Source organism: Sturnira hondurensis, unplaced genomic scaffold (genome assembly GCF_014824575.4).
Source record: "Sturnira hondurensis isolate 20B ecotype Veracruz unplaced genomic scaffold, ASM1482457v3 Scaffold0024822, whole genome shotgun sequence".
In the NCBI taxonomy this organism is placed as follows: Eukaryota; Metazoa; Chordata; class Mammalia; order Chiroptera; family Phyllostomidae; genus Sturnira; species Sturnira hondurensis.
In genome coordinates, this window is record NW_028097453.1 from 1,925,089 (window position 1) to 1,945,901 (window position 20,813).

Sequence of the window (20,813 nt, forward strand, 5' to 3'; positions counted from 1 at the left end):
AGTAGATCACTAACATTCATGGATTTAATATTTTCAATTTTAGTCATCTGTGGTTTCTCTAAACATTCTTGATTTATAAAAGCCATCATTTTGCTGGGGCATGAATTTGAATCGTGTGCCCTCAGGCTTGTGTACACATGTGAGTAACTGACTTAATGAATGACTCTACCTGACTCTTCAGCATCCATATCTCAACAAGGTTCATAACTGTCCTCATGTTTGCATTTCATGGGTAAAGTTACATATTACAATGGCATTTTTAACTATGGAGATTCACAAAGGTTTTGGACCATATTAATCAAGAATCTCAGCCCTAGCTGGTGTGGCTCGGTTGGCCTGTGAACCAAAGGGTCACTGGTTCAATTCCCAGTCAGGGCACATGCCTAGGTTGCAGGCCAGGTCCCCAGTCAGGGGCACATAAGGGGCAACCACACATTGATGTTTCCCTTTCCCTCTTTCTCCCTTCCTTTCCATCTCTAAAAATAAATAAATAAATATTTTTTATAAAAAGAATCTTAGTGGCCTATTGTAATAAAAATGTTAAAGAATACCTTCTATAATAGAAGACAAATTTTTAAAATGTGCAAAGAACCTGAATAGACATTTAGCCAAAGAAGATACACAAATGGACAATAAGCACATTAAAAGATGTTCAGCATCATTAGTCATTAAGGAAAAGCGAACCAAAACCACAATGAGACACCACTTCATGCCTGCTAAGGTAACTGTAATCAAAAGTCAGACAATAGCAAGTGTTGACACAAACACACAGAAATTGGAGCCCTTCCTCACACATTGCTGGTGGGAATGTAAAAAACAGCATAGCACTTTGGAAAACAGTTTGGCAGTCTCTCAAAAAGTTTAACATATAATTACCATATGATCTGTCAGTTCTGCTTCTAGGTATAGACTCAAGAAAAGTGAAACCATGTGTTCACATAAAGACTTGAACATCAATATTCACATCAGCATTATTCACAACAGCCAAATGGTGAAACCAACCCAAATGTCCATCGATTGATGAATGGAAAAACAAAATGTGGAATATTCATATGATGGAATATTATTCAGACATAAAAAGAAATGAAGTATTGATGCATGCTACATTATGCTAAGTGGAAGAAGTCAGACCCAAAAGGCCACATATTGTGTGATTCCAAGTCTATGGAGACAGAACACAGATCAGTGGTTGCCAAGGGTTAGAGGAGGAAGGAATGGGGCGTGACTGCCAACAGGCACGGGGCTTCTTCTTAGGGTAACAAAAATGTTCTAGAATTAGGTAGTGATGATGACTGTATAGCTTTGTGAATATACTAAAGACTTCTGAAATGTGTACTTTAAATGGGTACATTTTGTGATATGTGAATTATCTCAACTTAAAAAAAAAGAATATCTTCTATAAAACTCCTCGATGGTTGATAATAAAGAACATGAGATATTAAAATGACTGAAACAGGATGCTGTTGAATAATTAAAAGGTATAACACATTTCTACTATAAAATTTTAAAATCTAACAATTTCTATAGTAGCTGAAAGATGCACAACCTTTTTCTTGTTTGGTGACTAAAAAAAAATATTTGTTGAACCAAAGCCATAGTTAGGTAATGAAGAGCAAGTCAAAAACCATGAAAACACACTGTTCTAATTTTTAACTATTACTATTATAGTTACTGTACACTGAAATTCATTCAGTAGATTAGAAAAAACCTGTACAGGCAATCAATATTAATGAAATATCTAAAGCAAATTCATAGCCTGAAGAGATTTATGTGATCTTTCTCTGTTGCACCTCTAATAGTTTCCAGCTTTAACAAGTTGCATAGCCCTAGACCTACAGCCATTTCTGTTGTAGTTACGTGGAAAGTTGCCAAAAAGTGTTTCCTGCTAAAACAGTTTTATCCTTTGTCATCTTCCTGGTAAGATTCATACAACGTTTGACAAATTTGCATAATAAATTTGTAAGATTAAAAGAAGGTTTAATATATATATATATTTAAATGTCACTGTTCAATAGGTTAAATAAGTTAAGACCCACAGTTGAAGTCTGAGGAAGAAAACCCCTAAAGCCCCTTTTGTTTGCTTTGCTGTAGCTGGGAGTCAGGAATAGAGAACGTAACAGAAGAGAGAGAGAGAACCTTTACATACTTCATCACTTGTAAAACCCTAACAAACACAGACAGCCACAAATTCCAGAGCTCTTGCAGTTCATATAACACTAATGTTATTTAAGTGGGATATTATCCAAACCTTAATCATTATCCTGTTTGATAACACCCAGCTTAAACAATAATGTAAGGTTATAGCACCATTCTGCTTAGCTGAATATTTTAATAGAGCTGAATTGTCAACTGGTTGTGACATATAGTCGAGGGGGAAATAGGTAAATTTCTATGTATAAATAAAAACAATTTTAAAATGTTCAAGTATACATACATTATATACTTTAAAAATATACAATTAAAGTATATATAAGAGTTGTACTGAAGTATATTTTACATATCATAGAATTCACCATTGTAAGTATACAGCTCAGTGATTTTTAGTAAATTGACACAGCTGTGCAACCATCAGCACGAAAGTTCCCTTGCTCCGGTTTGCAGTCAGTGCCCACCACCCGTCCCAGGGAACCACTGATCTGCTTTTTGTGTCTATGGTTTTACCGGTTCTACAAATTGCACATAAATGGAATCACACAATATGCTGTCTTTTGTGTCTGGTTTCTCTCACGTGACATAAAGTATTTGTGGTTCACCTATTTTGTTGCACGTACTTATATTTTGTTCCTTTTTAATGCTAGGAAGTGTTCCATTTGATGGATGTACCACAATTCATTTGTTCATTCACCTGTCTTTGAATTGTTCCAAGTTTTTGCTCTTACAAACAATGATATGAATAACTGCATAAAAGTCTTTGTATGGAAATATGTTTTCATTGCTGTTGCATAGGTACCTAGGAATGGAATTGATGGGTCATATAATAAGTATATATGTTTAACTGCAGAACTGTTTTCCAAAGTAGGTAAACTATTTTACATGCACAGCAACAACGTGTGAAGTTTCTCCACATTCCTGCCAACACTTGGTATTGTCAGTCTTTGTGAGTATGGGCATTCTAGTGGGTATAAAATATATTGTGGTTTTAATTTGTATTTCTCAATGACTACTAATGCTGAGTATCTTTTAATGTGCCTATTAGCTATTCATGTATTTGATAAAGTGACTATTTATATTCTTTGCCCATGTTTTAATTGATTCACTTGTCCTCTTATTAAGTTGTGATAGTTCTTTATATGTTCTGAATACAAGTCCTTTAGCAGATATATGACTTGCAAATATTTTCTCCTAGTCTTTGGCTTACCTTCCCATTTTCTTAATGTCTCTTGAAGAAAAAATGTTTTAAGAAGTCAAATTTATCAATTTTTTTTATTATGGATTATGCTTTTGGAAAAATTTTTGCCTAACCCAAGACACAAAGATTTTCTTTGGTTTCCTTTTAGAAGTTTTCTAATTTTACCTCTTACATTTAGATCTATGATCCATTTTGGGTTCATTTTTGTATATGGTATGAGGGAAGGGGTCTGCATTTTTTTTTTTGATCCTCACCCAAGGACATGTTTTTATTGATTTGAGAGAGAGAGAAAGAGAGACATGGATGTGAGAACCATCTATCAGATGCTTCTTATATGTACCCTGACCAGGGATAGAACCTGCAACCTAGGTATGTTCCCTGATTTGGAATCAAACCTGTAACCTTTTGCTGCATGGGATAACATGCCAACCAACTGAGCCACCTGGCCAGGGCTGGGTGTTTTGTGTGTGTGTGTGTGTTTTTCATATATAAACACCTAATTGTTCAAGCACTATTTGCTGATAAAACTATCCTTTCCCCAGTAAACACTGAATTGTCCTGGCACACTTGTTGAAAATCAGCTGACCATAATGATGTGAGTTTGTTTCAGGAATCTCTATTGTCTTTCATTGATCTATACTTCAATTTTCACATCAGTATTATACTACCTTAATTACTGTTAAAATGTCTTTTAAAAAGTTTTTAAATGTCTTAAAATTGGATAGTGCAAAACCAATCCTAACTTTGTTCTTCTTTCTGAAAATTGTTTTGGCTATACTATGTCCTTCACGTTTCTACATAAATTTTAGGATGAGCTGGTCAATTTCTACAAATAAACCTGTTAGAATTTTACTAGGAATTGCATTGAATCTATAGCTCAATTAGAAGAGAATTGTGATCGTAATATTAAGTCTCCCAATTCATAAGCATCACATATACCTTCCATTTATTTAGTTTTTCTATCATTTCTCTTGGAATCGTTTAGTAGTATTTCTGTGTGTATGTGTGTATGTGTTTTGAAAAAAGTACCCCTAAAAGCATCATAGATTATCTACAGCAGATTTAATCTGGAAATTAATATATATTACCTATTCAAAGATTTAATTTTGTAATTAGGGCAACACCTAGAATTTCTACTGTCCTCCCCCACTCATGGGACACCAGCAATAGTTTTAAAAAATCCAATTCATATCATCAAAATTATTACTGAGAATATATTTTGCACAAGAGGGTTTCTGAGGCAGGAAGGAAGTCCACAGCCATAGGAAGGAGTTCATATTTCCTTATTTTGCATGTGAACTAAATACAAGTTTTAGACATCTCAGTGGTATATTTAATCTGAATAGTTCTGACTAAGTCCTGCTGCTCATCTTCTCACACAAGGAACAGATTCCCACCCCATCCTGGGTAATAACAGTAACAATCACTTCTGTAATGCTTACTGTATGTTAGGCACCCTTCTAAGCACTTTAAATAAATGAAGTCATTTAATCTTAATAACTCTGAGAGGAAGGGAGTATTATCCCTATTTTACACAAGGAGAAACTCAAGTCCAGAGAAGTAACTTGTCCAAGGTCTACAGCTGGTTAAGTAGTGGAGCCAGAACACAAACCTAGGCAGTCTGGTTTGCAGAATCCTTTCTCTTAACTACTCTGAAGACTAAAAGAGCAGAGCATTTCATATAAAAGTATTTTCAGACCTCAGCTTGCAGTAATGGAAGACTAGCTAATTCAGATCAATCTTCCCAGACAACTAGAAAGGCTGAACAAAATATTTTTAAAATCTAATCAAATACATCACAGTTAGTAAAGGGTGAGGAATTACCGAGCCACGGTGCAAAGAAGGCCGAAATCAGAATAGTAAGCCACATTTGGGGCTTCTCTTTTTGTAGTGACACTCGCTGGTTCTGGACAAGATGGCTAAAAGGCGGGTCAGCCTTTTTGCTAGTTTCGTAAGACCAGAGGAACAAAAGTTAAGAGTTCAAGGCTGTCAACAGTGAGAGTCTCAGCAAAACTCTCTGGATTGGATTCAGATCCTCAAAAGCGGCCTCCCAGGAATAAGGGTGAACCAGAAATACAGCAAAACTTCCATTACTCCAAGAACACCCAGGGTCTTATTTTTGGGGTAGACAGCAATGGGCATGAAAGGATTCAGGAAGGAGCCTAGGAGCTGCAGTAAGTGCTTCAGGAAGGTCGGTTGTGAGATGCAGTGTTGCTGCTTTTTGCAAACAGACAGGAGTTGCCAAAAACTATGGCCATCAATGAGATGACGGACAAATGAGGTCTTCAATCTCTTGGTAACAGAACATGGTATGTTCAAGCCCCTTGTGCTACACAAGGAGCTGGTCTGTGTGAGGGACCTGCCTGGCTGTTAGATGAGCTTTCAAAATACTAAACGGAACCAGGTGTCTAACCAAGGACGTTTGACAGAAGTGGTCTAGGTGTGTCACAATAAAATTAGTTTGCATCTTGGTTATTGAACAGTATCTGGGACTGGTTTAGGCAGAGATTATATTGTTTAAACTTATTTTTTTGCCAATTATTGTTTATCAAATATAATGTTTTACCTTAACAATATGTTTGGTTTTAAAGAACTCTTCTTAACTTGGGGGAAAAAAGGAGCCTCTTTTAATCTTACTTCCCTTAAGCCTAAATGCCTGGACTTAGCTATTGTGACATCTTTAAATAAATTTGTTTTGAATGTTTTTGAGCCCATAACAAATGTTTTAAAGTTATGCCCCTGTTGCCCTGGCTGGTGTGGCTCAGTAGATTGAGCACCAGCCTGGGAACTGAAAGGTTGCTGGTTCAATTTCCCATGAGGGCACATGCCTGGGTTACAGGCCAGGTCCCCAGGTGGAGGTGTGCAAGAGGCAACTGACTGATGTATCTCTTGCACACTGATTATTTCTGTCCCTCCATTTCACCCTCTCTCCTCCTCTCTGAAAGTAAATTTTTAAAATCTTTTTTAAAAGTTATTCCCTTGCTACTTTACTGACACCTTTATCATTCCTGGGATAGTCTGTTGATTAAAAAAAAATGTAGCATTCCATTTGTGTTTCTTTTTCTATCTTGCCAAAAAGATTTTCTAACACTGCTTGTACCAGCCAGGGAAATGTTCCAAAACACTATTGAGATCTCTTGCACTAAGAGACTTTTTTTCCTCCATTATTGACTCCTGGCTTCCATCAGCCAAACTTACCTTGGTATGATTCAGTTTTGATAGCTAATTAGTTCTGTGCTGGTAGCAAAGAGTTCATACTGAGATTATTTTTAATACCCAGCAAATTGTCTTTCTTTATATTGTATGTCTTTAATGTTTCAGGTTGCTTTGGTATTTGCCTGACTCTTTGATGCTTACGTTTTATTGCATATTGGTGAGCATATCTTCATTAAGAGTTTTTTGTTTTTAAAGATTTTATTTATTATTTTTAGAGAGAGGGAAAGGGAAGGTGAAAGCGAAGGAGAAAAACATCAATGTGTGGTTGCCTCTTGCACGCCCCCTATTGGGTACCTGGCCTGCAACCCAGGCATGTGCCCTGACTGGGAATCGAACTGATGATCCTTTGGTTCACAGGCCCAAGTTCAATCCACGGAGCTACACCAGCCAGGGCAATCATTAAGTTTTTAAAAAACTCATCAAACTCAAATAAATAACTTTTCTTCATAACCCATTTGTAATTATTCCTAATAAAATGACAAAATATGTTTAAAAAGAAAATAGTTTGAACTCAATTATATAAAAATATTGCTATAGTATAAGTTCAATTGTGTTTAGAGAGAGATTTATAGATTTAAGTAGATATATTAGTAAGGAGAAAGGCGGATACTAATGAGTTAAATATCTATATAAGAAGATATAGGAACTAAAAAGTAATAAAATAGAGCCAGAGAAACTTGAAGGCAGGCCATAAAGAGCAGAGATGAATGGACCAGGAAACAAGCAGTAGAGAGGAAAAACAAAGCCAGGGCTCAGTTCTTTGCAACTAACAAAATGGACAGATCCCGGGGGAATCTGATCGAAGAAAACAGTAGATAGCCAGTGTTAGAAAGTAAAAAGTGGATATTATTATAACTAATCACACAAACACTAACAAGGTAATAAAAGAATTTTATGAAACCTTTCTGCCAATAAATTTGAAATAGTTTATGAGATAAATTTCTAGAAGAATTCACCAAAGCAACACAAGAAATAAGAAATTTAAATGATTATGGAATGCTTAAGGAAACTGAATTTGTAATTGAACTACTAAACTGAAGAAATAAAATTTGCAACAAAAATCTTTCCTTATCAAAAAAAAAATCTTTCCCTATCAGACGGCTTTGTCAGCAAATTCCACCAGTTGTTTAAGGCAGAAGTAATTTTAATTTTTTTTATTAATTTATTTATTTATCTTTTAGAGGGGAAGGAGAGAGGGAGAGAAACATCAATGTATGGTTGCCTTTCATGCGTCCCCTGCTGGGAGTTGGCCTGCAGGGAACCAGCCTGCAACCCAGGCATGTGCCCTGACTGGGAATCGAACCGCGATCCTCTGGTTCCCAGGCCCGCGCTCAATCCACTGAGCTACGCCAGCCAGGGCAGAAGTAATTTTAATTTTACATAAGTTGGTCCAGAGAATAAAATAAAAGGGGCTCACTCCTTGTTATATGAAGCCAACAACAAAGAAAAAGTACAGAAGAAAAATATAAGAAAAGAGGAAGTGACCACAATTAATATCAGGACAGTGGTTACCTCTGGACAAGAGGGAAGAAGCTGTGATTGGTACAGGGCAGTGAGCTGGGCCCCTGGGCGCTGGCAACACGGTTGCTTGACCTCAGTGGTAGTTTCTACTCATTTGCTTTATAAGAAACCATTAAGATGCACACTTCTGTTTTTTACACTTTGCTGTATATGCATTAAATTCATGACAAAAACTTTATCAGTATTTAAATTTATGGGACCAATGTCAATTAATAAGAGAATGGTATAAATATTTGTTGACCCTACTGAAAAAAAACAACTGAAATCAGTCTTAGATTTCAGTTGTTTTCTAGGCTCTATCTTTACTCACTCTAAAAAATTTACAACTTCCGTATCTTGGAGATTATCTTTTAGAGATTAATCTAAAAGCTTAATCTAAATAGCTTCCAAATTCCATTAACATACATTTAACTGGAATCAACAGTTATAATTACATTTTTCTCATAAAGACATCTATTCTTCAATATTCTATACTTCCTAACATGGGAACATTGTTTTTAAAATGCAAAATTTAATCTTGGATGATAACACAAAGATTAACCAATAATCTGTATGTCTGGAAAGTGCATAATATAAAGACAAACGATATGGGTACAGTTTCATCAGACACCAAAAAAAACATCAACTCAGCAGTTTTTCTGGAAACTTCCACAACTGCTTCCTATCACTGATTATTTTAATCTATTTGTTTTCAGTCTTTGTCTATTCAGCCCTAGTTCAAAACCCAGGCATCTGTTTAGATGTAAACAGCTCTCACTGTAATAGGAAATTTAACCTAGTAATCAGAAATATGACTGGCCCTTTATTAGGGTCAAGTCATTTTATTTCTTCTCTATAACCACAGTGGAAGGAATAGCCAACTGAACACATTTCAAATTCTATTTTGATGCAATTACAAAACTTATAGTGAACTACTACTGCTCCAACCCACCTTTCCAAATGCCTTTTAACATCTCCTTTAAGGTGAATAATAAGCTTCAAAATACAGTGAACTAAGACAATTCTGACTCAAGTTATGGAGACCCAAACTTTGGTCTGGATATAGTCATCAATTTGATAAACTTAAATAAAAGTAGTATTTTTATTATAAAATTTCTCACTTTTGGAACATGAGGATTAAATTCCACAGCTCTATGAATTGCTTCCACAGCATTCATTTCTGCTGTGCTTAACCCTCTTCTTGAGGCTGTTTCTGGAGAGAATCTGTAAGAAAACCACAAAAATGAAGAAATGAATATTTAAAAATATATGGTTGTAGATCATAATTTAATCAAAGTTTCCTAGTGAAGCCAAATAACGACTAATCAAATTATAGCCTTTGGTACAACATACCACAAAGAAAGTAGCATAAGAAATGGAAACCTTCAAAATTAGGTAATGAAAGACTTCAGAAATCCATTGAAGGCACACTTTAAAGATAATGAAATATAAAAGGCTACACAGGGATTTCCAGAGGATCTGATAAAACAGAAATACAGTCTTATAAAATTTTCATGAAAAGGAAACAGACTGTGAACGCTCCATTCCAATTCATATCTAGTAGAGTAATCTAAGGTGGAAGAATATGGTCGCCTTTTGGTTGATTTCTGAATATGTTATCTGTGGAATGAAGTGAAATTTGTTAAAGGTAGCCCAATTATAAAGAATACAGAATAATTCAGTGTTATAATCTCAGAACAGATAATATGAAACTTATTTCCCTACCACACGTCTTATCATCATAGCTACTACGTACTATATGCACTGTCTTTCTAGCATTATTTTAGGCATTTAATGCAGACCCAATCCTCATAGAACCTACAGTATTCTCATTCTTATTCTACAAATAAGGAAGAGACTCAAATTGATTAACCTGCCCAAAGACCCACACCTGGTATGCAGTACACCTGAATTTGAGCCCAGGTTTACTTTGGCTCTAAAAACCTTGCTCCTTCCACTACACATAGTAAGAAACCACAGAACCCCATAAGTTTTATTGAGAAGGAAGTAGGAAGGAACACAAGCATTGTTTAAAGTCAGTGGAGAGAAAACATAATGGTGAGTTTAGCAGTCTTTCTAATTATTGTAGTTCCTATAACTGCTTACTTATCTGAAACAGTCCTTGTCTTCAATAGTGCTGCTGTATAACAGATTGTTGCTGACTTTGGAAGGCTTATATCTGTAATGATAATTTTCATTTTAAGTAAGAATAACAAAAGTATCTAAAGACAATTTTTAATAAAAATAACTTCATAGGACAAATTCAGCAGATACGACATAGTACTAAAACCACACAGGCATGTAGTTGTAGGACCTGAGCTTTAATCTTGAGTCTACTATTTTACTAACTACGCATCCTTGAACTAGTAGCAACGTTGTTTTTATGTTCATGTTGCACCTTAAATCAGAAGTCAGTGTAAAAATTTAACACACGTAGTAAGTTGGAAAATGTTAGTGAAATGGGAGTGGGCTTTGTTTTTCTAGTTGCAACTTCTTTAACCTCAGTTTTCTCTTCTCAAAATAGAAAAATAGTACTTTTCTGGCAGAGATTAAATTAAATTACATCTGTGAAAGCCCTTAGCACAACGGTGAAAAGGACTCAACAAGTGTTTATAATAATCTGCTTTCAACAACACTATTCAGGGGAAAGGCACAGTACAGTTGGAACTACTATGTAAAGACTCCACTTAACTCACAAAGAAAAACTAAGACTAGAAAAAACAATAGGGATATTTAACAGTAGCTAAATCCAGGTCATAGAACCACGGGTGGTTTTAATTTTTTCTTCTCTCTATAATTTTGTATTTTCTACATTTTCTTAAACGACAATTTGCTTAACATTAAAAATTTAATCTGGAACTATAATAAAATTAATTATATAAATCTTTTCCTAAAAGATGCTCCAAATAGCCCTGGCTGGTATAGCTCAGCGGATGGAGCACTGCCCTGCCAACTGAAAGGTCACCGGTTCGATTCCCAGGTGAAGGAAACCATCAACAAAACAAAAAGGCAACCAAATGAATGGGAGAAGATATTTGCAAAGGATATCTTTGATAAAAAGGATATCTCTGATAAGGGGTTAATACCCAAAATATATATAGACAACTTAACATTAAAAAATCCAATTAAAAATGGGCAGAGGACCTGAATAAACATTTCTCCAAAGAGGACATACAGATGGCCAACAAACACATAAAAAGATGCTCAACATCACTAATAATCAGCAAAATGCAAATCAAAACCACAACGAGATATCAGTTCACACCTGACAGAATGACTATTATCAAAAAGACGACAAAGAGTATGTGTTGGAGAGAACGAGGGACAAAACGCACCCTTGCACATTCTTGGTGGGATTGTAGACTGGTGGAGCCATCATGGAAAACACTATGATGGTTCCTCAAAAAATTAAAAGTGGGTCTACATGTGACCCAGCAATCCCGCTTTTGGGTATTTATTTGAAGAAATCAAAAACACAAATTCGAAAAGATATGCTCCCCTATGTTCACTGCAACATTATTTACAAGAGCCAAGTATGGAAACAACCTAAGTGTCCATTGATAGACTAATGGATAAAGAAGATGTCATACATATACACACTGAAATACTACTCAGTCATAAAAAGGAATAAAATCTTGTCATTTGCTACAACATGGATGGACCTAGAGGGTATCACGCTAAAGTGAAATAAGGCAGAGAGAGAAAGACAAATACTATGTGATTTCACTTATATGAAAAACAAAATAAGTGAACAAAGAACAAAATAAAAAGAAACAAACCTATAGATACAGAGAACAAACAGACCATTGCCGGGTGGGAGGGGAATGAGGCAAAAAGGTGAAGGGGATTAACCAGTACAAACGGCTGGTTACAAAATTAGTCATAGAGATGTGAAATACAGCATAGCAAACATAGTCAGATGGGTAGTAGCCTTATTGTAGCTTCATAAGGAATATAAATGCCTAATCAACGTGTTACACACCTGAAACTAATTTAATATTGTATGTCAACTATAATTTTAAAGATAAATGAAAAAAATAATGCCCAAAAACAATGTCATTAGGAATGGAAGGCCACAGAATTCCCTTGAAGTTTTAGATTCTAGAGTTAAACTGGCAAACAGAGAACAAAAGAAGTAAATTGTGCCCTGGCTGGCATAGCTCTGGATTGTGCACGGGCTGTGAACCTAAGGGTCGCAGGTTCGATTCCCAGTCAGGGCTCATGCCTGGATTGTGGGCCAGGTCCCTAGTGGAGACCACATGAGAGGCAACCACACATTACTGTTTCTCTCTTTCTCCCTCCCTTCCCCTCTCTAAAAATAAATAAATAAAAATCTTTTTTAAAAAAAGAAGTAAATTGCTTTCAACTTCAGAATTCCAGAATGGTGAAAACTGGGGACCCATAAAAATAACTGAAAACGCTGAGAAGCATATCAAAGTTGTTATTTTAATTTTATTTTTAACGAATCAGGTCGTATCTGATGTTTTGTATTTGGTTCCTAACCTTGTTCGTCATAAGTATCATAAGCAGGCCTCACATCTGATAAGTTACATATGGAAAGGATTTTTCATAAATTTCTCCATGAGCCCACACTATTCTGAATCATTTCCTAAGAATTCCAGATGTTTAAAAGAAATAAACTTCTCTTTCCAAGTATAACACATTTCAAACCTTCCCAGTCATGGGGATTCCCAAGCTCATGTGTAGAAACTTACAAATGGACAAGTGTAAATAAATGACTGATACATTCTCTTAGAGTGAAGATATCATCAGACACATCGCGCTGGTTAGGACCTGTCCAGCTTGGATTTAATAGCTGACCTCTCACTCAGAATGAGGAGAAAGGCTCTCATAAAAATTCTCCCAACTCTTCTTGTGTTAAATTTGCCCTGTTATAGCATAATAATAAAAATAGCCAATATATTGACTTCTTAATATGGAAAGACTGGTAAACAAAGAAATGGAAAAACAAGCCTAAGTTCAGGCTTGCCACTTCCCTGCTGGAAGACCTTACCCAGTTACTTAACCTTCTTCAACTCCAGTTTCCTTGTCTACTAACTGGAAATAGTAAAAATCTTGCCCTATGGGTCACAAGATTGTTGTAAATATCAGACAAGATAAATTATACGTCGTAACTCAAAAGCATTGTAAAAATGTTATTCTGAATTACTCTTCCACATCTGCCAAGCAACTTCTGTTAGCCTTCAGAACAAATGAGGTACCATCCTGCGTGCACAGCACGCCATACTTTTCCCATTATCTCCCCAACACACCGCGCTTCAGCACAACTTCTATTCATCTGCGTGTCTGCTCCACTAAACTGCAGATCCTAAGAGAGTTCAGTCCAAGTCTTTTGTTCACACTGTGTGCCAAGTGCCTCACTCATATCAGGAGCTCAGTAAACAAATCTTGACAGAAGAAAAGTTCCGCCTTGTAGGCTTTTGCTTCCAAAATTCCTGATAATGAAGATTCTTTTTAAAAATTATTTAGTAAATTTATTGGAGTGACATTGCTCAATAAAATCATATAGGTTTCAAGTGTACAACTCCATGACACCCCATATGTATATCACACTGCGTGTTCACCACAAGTCGAACCTCCTTCCATCACCATTTATTTGACCCCCTTTACCCTTTCCCGCCTCCCTCCAGCCCCCCTCCCCCTGGCAACCACCACACTATTGTCTGTGTCTGTGATTGTTGTGTTTGTCTTGTTTGTTCGTTACTTTCAGTCATATATCCTACATATGAGTAAAATCATATGGTTCCTGATTTTTCCATCTTATTTCATTTACTAAGATATTTTCATGAGATTTAGAAGATTCTTTAAAAATTTTTTTGTATTAGTTTCAGCATACTGGTTAGACAATCACATACTTTACAAAGTGTTTCCCCCAGTATTTCCAATACCCACTTGCCACCATACAGTTATTACAATTGACTGTATTTCCTCTGCTGTACTTTACATCCTCATGACCATTTTGTGCAGTAGTACCAATTCTTACTTTTTTTAAAGATTTATTTATTTTTAGAGAGAGGAAAAGGGAGGGAAAAAAAGAAGGAGAGAAACATTGATCAGTTGTCTCTCACGTGTCCCCAACCGGGGACCCGGCCCACAACTCAGTCATGTGCCCTAATTGGGAATCGAACCGGCAACCCTTTGGTTCTCAGGCCAGCACCCAATAAAACTGAGGCACACCAGCCAGGGCCTGATTCGTACTTGTTAATCCCTTCATCTTTTCCCCCCAACATCCTTCCCCTCAGACGAACAAACCATCCGTCTGTTTTGTATATGTGAGTCTGTTTCAATTTTGTTGATTTATTTTATTCTTTAGATTCCACATATAAGTGAAATCATATGGTATTTGTCTTTTCTGACTGACTTCTCTTAACATAATACCATCTAGGTCCATCTGTACTGTCACAAATGGGAAGATTTCATTCTTTTTTAGGGTCGAGTAATAGTCCATTGTACATACTTCTCTGAACCACAGCTTTTTTTATCCACTCATCTATTGATCAGCACTTGGGTTGCTTCCATATCTTGGCTATTGTAAATAATGCTGCAATGAATACACAGTATGCGTATATCCTTTCAAATTGTATTTTGATTTCTTTGGATATACCCGAAAGTAGAATCCTAGGTCATAAGGAATTTCGGTTTTTAATTTTTTGAGAAACCACCATACTGTTCTCCACAGCGGCTGCACCGTCCGCATTCCCACCAACAGTGCAGAAGGGCTCCCTTTTCTCCACATCCTCGCCAGCACTTTCTGCTTGTTGGCTTGTTGATGATGGCCATTCTGACAGATGTGAGGTGGTATCTCATTGTGGTTTTAATTTACATCCCTTAGAAGATTCTTAACAGCCATCTGTACCCATGGATTCCAAATATTGACTGGTAAGAATAGTAAGAGAAAATCACAGAAGTACTAGAATAGGATCACACTTATGATTATATAATTTAAAAAATACTTTAACCATGCTATCGGCTAAGAGAGATTCACTTACCATCATATTTTGCTAAGACTGCCTGAACATCTGCATAGGCCTGTAATTCTAAAAGTGATTCTAGTAGATTTTCATGGATGTTCAACATGGTAAGAGGAGGAAATTCTTTCATCAACTGTATATTAAAAGGAAAAAGAGATTAAAATCATAATACAGAAACTCAATATAGCTGAATCAAATTTATTAAAGTAGAAATTCTTTTTTTTAGCAAACTGAGGAGACTCAACCCTTAATAAATGTATGCATATTAAATAAATATCTTTTCATAAAGACCACCAATTAAAAAACAGTGATTTTACATTAAAATAATTGGAAACTCAAACCACATTTTAAGTTTTTTGAAGAATATAAAGGTCCAGTCATCAAATTCACTTACATCTCTCATTATTTTTACTGCTTCTCTTATTCTTCCTAATTTTCTTGCACACATTGCCAATCTTCTTTTAATATATACCAGTACATTAGTATCTCTCCCTATTAAAAAAAAGACACAGCTATCATTTTTGTATTATGATTTGCTATTAACATATCCATTGATTTTATGGTTACTCTGGAAGGGTTAATTAAAATTAAATTACATCAGCCCTGGTTGGTGTGGCTCAGTGGACTGAGAGCTGGCCTGCAAACCAAAGGGTTGCTGGTCTGATTCCCAATCAGGGCACATGACTGGGTTGTAGGTCAGGTTCCCAATAAGGGGTGCATGAGAAGCAACCACACATTGATGTTTCTCTCCTCTTTCTCCCACCATTCTCCTCTCTCTAAAAATAAATAAAATCTTTAAAAAAAATTAAATTGTGTCAGAATGACAGAGTATTAATTATTGTATCTGAGTGATGAACATCGAATGGGCATTCATTATACTGCTCTATTTGTGTATATGTTTGAAGTTGTTTATATTAAAAGGTATATATATATATATATATATATATATAAACATGGAATTACTTTTACCTCTAATAATGAGTAATCCAAGAATAGTAAAGATACAAAGTAACCAGTGTATACTTGATAAATGCATTTTAATATTAACATAAAAGAAACACATACATTAACAGGAAGAAATCACATTAACCTATTATTTTAAGTTTCTGCATAAACAATCTACTACTTTAATATTCTCTATGGTCTTAATGACAAAAGATTTCCAAAGCAAAATTTCCATGGCTAGTGTAAACTTTTGTTCAATAGCCAGGACTAATAAATATAAAAGTACTTCTAGAAAAAGCTAACAAATATTTCTGTAACTATCTTATAGCCATATTTGATATTATACAAGTACAAATGGCATAACTTTTTTACAGATGTGGTTTTGTTAGTTCCAGGCTGCAAAATTATATATTCCCACAGTTGTGTCTTATAACATCATGCATTAATGAAATATTCTGTATATATCAATATTTAGTTTAGAGAGGAAACTACCCAAATTTTAATTTCCACGAATAAAAGATTTAGAACTTAACTGCTAGCAAATAATGTATTATGTAAACATATTTCAATTTACTGCCCACTATCTGCCAAAATCATGAAACTAAAACTCTCCGGCCACAAAAAAAAAATCACAGGAAGCAGCAGTACAACAGATTCTAACATATTTGGTAAAAGTGTTTGAATCATAACTGGGAGAATATGATCTCAAACACACCCGAGAAAAACCAACCAAAGAACGAATCCATGCCAAGTATGAGGTTGGTTTTTGTGCTAAAGGGGCCACTCCTGCACTGCGTGGAGACGCACACAGCCTGAAGAGCTAACCAGATGATGTCCCTCCACTGCTCTTTGGGGTTAGGCTGAGGATGAAGGTTTAATAGCCGCTTATCACTACGGAAGGCTCTGGTGGCTCTTTTTGAGTTGTGCTTCTCCAATGACCAGCCCAACTCTCACATGAAATAAATTACTATTAAGTCTGAGAGCAGCACATCTCTCAACAACCAGAGCAGACCTGCTCCATCAGCATTCTCTAGCTAATACGTATTTCTGTTTTGTTAGCTATAGATACTATGAATAGATTAATTATCTCTCAGGAAAAAAAGCGAACCTTAAGTATTAAGTTTATTATCGTTGTGTTGTGTTTTAAATATAAAAGAGCCGACTGCAGGGACTGAAAGGTGAAGAGTTCCAATTTGCTTACTCAGTTGGGCTTCATGCTGAGGACTCTGGTGCTGGCACTGCTGTGACCGCCTGTAAATAGTCTCTCCTGCCCTGAGTGCCTGTCTGAACAGCCTCTCGGCATCCACAATAGTTGTCGCTTCTTCCTCAGCCAGTAGAACGTAAGCAGTGGCACAGCTATGAAGAAAGCAAGACAGTTTTACGTCAAACAGCAAGGCAATTATCTTCTCTTCGGTATGTCCCTTTGCTCTGTATCACATTTCCCTACCTTTCCCTACACTTCCTACCTCTCGAAGAATAAAAACAACTTCATTCAATATTTTAATTTATCAGGGACATATTGGTATATTCTTTATGTCTTGTTCCCACAATTTTTCTCCTTTCCTATCTTCATTCTCCTTTCTTTACTTTCCATTCTCTGATCCTTTGTCCCATATCTTCCTGTTGTGGAACAGGAAAGAAAAGATACACACGTATAAAGAATTACCTGAAAAGTATTCAAAAGGACTAGGCACTCCAGTGGTCATGCCTGCTCTTAGTCATCATATACTTTTTAGTATCTGTCTCACGGACAGAGAGGTATAGGAGAGGGTGACAATTAAGCAGAAAGTCTCATGGCTAACTAGGCACCTTTACCGTTTGGCTCAGAATCCTATGGCAGCACTGGACCTTTTCCCCTGCACTGCGGATTCCCTCTCCGCGCTGCCCCGCCCCCTCGTGGACTTAACCACAACAGAACCGCAACCAAACTTCCCCTGGCCTGCCGTCTAGTCTCCCCTCCTACAAGCCTCCTCTCACTTGTCACACCCATGCTGACTTCAAGTTTCCTTTTCATCACCCCACTGCAACACAGATTTCTCTTCATGTCCTTTAGGTCAAAAGCTGGCTAATAAGATAAACTAACTTATTTGAGGGCAAGAAAAGAGAAACAGAAAGTTTCCTTTGTACTCCCAGAAATAACTCTTCTGGAGACAATGTCCTAGTTCTGATGATCTATGCCCCAACTGTCCAGTATCGTGGTCACTGGCCACATGTAGTTATTGAGGAGCTGGAATGTGTCTAGTGCAAAATGAGATGCACACCAGTCAGAGTATGGTCAGTGGAAAATGCACACTGAATTTTGAAGACTTAGAAGAATGTAAAATACTTCATTAACAGTTTACTTTTAATGTTGAATACATACATGTTAAAATAGTTTAATATTTTGAATAGAGCTAAATAAAATATATTACTCAAATTAATGTCACCTGTTTCTTTCCACTTTTTAAATGTGGCTACCAGAAAATTTAAATTACATATGTGGTTTGCATTACAACAGGGGAGAAATTATTGGTAAAAGAACAAAGCAGCCACAAAACAAAAGTAATGGCAAGATAGCAATCAAAATATTGGGGACAAGACAGGTTTTTCAGATGTAGAAAATGCAAATCATGCCATTTCAGCATCCTCCAACTAGTACCCCAATTTGAACTATATAATAATTTTGCTAATCGACAGAAATGTCTTTATTATATTATATAGTATTAAGTTAATCTAGCTGTCTATTCTAATGATTTAATTATGTAGTTTCATAATAAATATTGAAATCAGGAAGTGAGTCCTCTTTGTTCTTCTTTTACAATACTGTTTTGACTATTTGAGGTCTCTTATAATTCCATACAAATTTTAGGATCAGCTGGTCCTTTCCGCAAAAACAGCTATTAAAATTTTGATAAGGGTCACACTGAATTTGTACATCAACTCGAGGAATACTGCCATCTTAACAATAGGAGTTTCCAATCTATGAACATGGAATGTCTTTCCATTTATTTAGATCTCCTTTAACTTCTTTCAACAAGACTTTGTAGTTTTCAGAGTAGAAGTTTTTCACCACCTTGGTTAAATTTATTTTTATGTATTTGAATATTATTGATGTTATTGTAAGAGGAATTGTTTCCATTTCCTTTTCAGATAGTTCATTGCTAAGTGTATAGAAATACAACTTAATTTTATATGTTGATCTCACTGCCTGCAACTTTGTTGAGCTCATTTAAAAGCTCTAATAGCTGTGTGTGTGTGGATTCTTTAACATATTCTGCATGTTAAGATTATGTCATTATGCAACCTGACTGGGAATCGAACTGGCGATCTTTTGTTTCACAGTCCAGCACTCAATCCACTGAGCCACACCAGCAAGGGCTAGCTATGGGTTTTTCACAGGTCTTTTACTAGTTTGAAGACATTTCCTTCCATTCCTTGTGCTTTTTTAGTTTTTATCATAAAATGGTGTTGGATTTTTTCAAAACTCTTTTCTGCATCAAGAGATAATTGTGTGGTTTTGTCCTTTGTTCTATTCGTGTGGTGGCAGACATTGACTGATTTCTCATATGTTAAACCACCTTACTTTCCTGAGATAAATCCCACTTGTTTATGGTATATAGTCTTTTTTAATATGCTGCTGGATTTGATGTACTAGCATTTTGTTGAGGATTTTTGCATCTGTATTCATAACAAATATTAGTCCATAGTTTTTGTTTCTTATGATGTCTTTGTTCTGGTTTTGGTATGAAGGTAATACTGGCCTCACAGAATGAGTTAGGGATTTCACTTACATGTAGAAACTAAAAAACAAAATAAATGAACAAGCAGAACAGAAACAGACTCATAGATACAGAGAATCTTTTGACAGATGCCAGATGGAAGTGGGTTTGGGGGATGGGTGAAAAAGGTGAAGGGATAAAGCAGCACAAATTGGTGGTTACAGAATAGTCACAAGGATGTAAAGTACAGCATGGGGAATATAGTCAACAATATTGTAATAACTATATAAGGTGCCAGATGGGTACTAGATTTATCAGGGTAATCATTCTGTAAGTTATAAAATTGTCTAATTACAGGGCAATACACCTAAAACTAATATTGCATGTCAACTGTAATTTAAAAATAAAAAATGTTTTAAAAACTTAGTTTAAAAGAATGAATTAGGAAGATCTATGTCCTCTTCTATTTCTTTGAAGAGTTTGAGAGGACTGGTACTAATTCTTTAAGGGTTTGATAGAATTCACTAGTGAAGTAATCTAGTCCCAAGCTTGCTTTCTTTGAAAGTTTTAAAATTACTCATTCACTCTCTTCACTCATTATAGGTCTATTCATATTTTCTAGCCCTTCTTGAGTCAGTATGGGTAGTTTGTGCATTTCTAGGAATTTGTTCATTTCATCCAAGCTATCTAATTTGTTGGCATACAACTGTCCACAGCATTCTCCTGTAATTTTTCAAATTTCTGTCAGGTCAGTAGTAATGACCACAATTTCATTCTTGATTTTAGTATTCTGTCTTTTCTTTTTGATTAGTCAGTCTAGCTAAAAGTTTGTCAATTCTGTTGATCTTTTAAAAAACCAACCTTTGGTTTCACCAATTTCCTCTATTGTTTTTCTATTCTCTATTTTGTTTATCTCACTCTAATCTTTATTACTTCCTTTTGCTTGGAGTTTAGTTGGCTCTTCATTTTCTATTTCCTTAAGGTATAAAGTTAAATTATTGATTTGAGAATTTTCATTGTTATTAGTGTAGGTGTTTACAACTGTAAATTTTCCTCTGGGCACTGCTTTTGTGATATCTTGTAAGATTGGATATGTTTACATTTAAGTAATTA

The 20,813-nt window shown here is 35.7% G+C and overlaps 1 protein-coding gene across 4 annotated transcripts in view; it reads right to left on the minus strand.

Annotated features, from left to right (window-relative positions):
* ST7L (suppression of tumorigenicity 7 like) overlaps positions 1–20,813 on the minus strand; it is a 62,817-nt gene that overhangs the window by 20,981 nt on the left and 21,023 nt on the right. For all 4 annotated transcript variants that reach the window (XM_037038840.1, XM_037038841.1, XM_037038843.1 and 1 more), the window contains 5 exons: positions 17,204–17,358; positions 15,452–15,549; positions 15,076–15,190; positions 10,172–10,244; positions 9,187–9,289 (listed from right to left, as the gene is read on the minus strand). In XM_037038840.1, the coding sequence (XP_036894735.1) occupies positions 9,187–9,289; positions 10,172–10,244; positions 15,076–15,190; positions 15,452–15,549; positions 17,204–17,358 (544 nt within the window). The remainder of the gene's footprint in view (positions 1–9,186; positions 9,290–10,171; positions 10,245–15,075; positions 15,191–15,451; positions 15,550–17,203; positions 17,359–20,813) is intronic.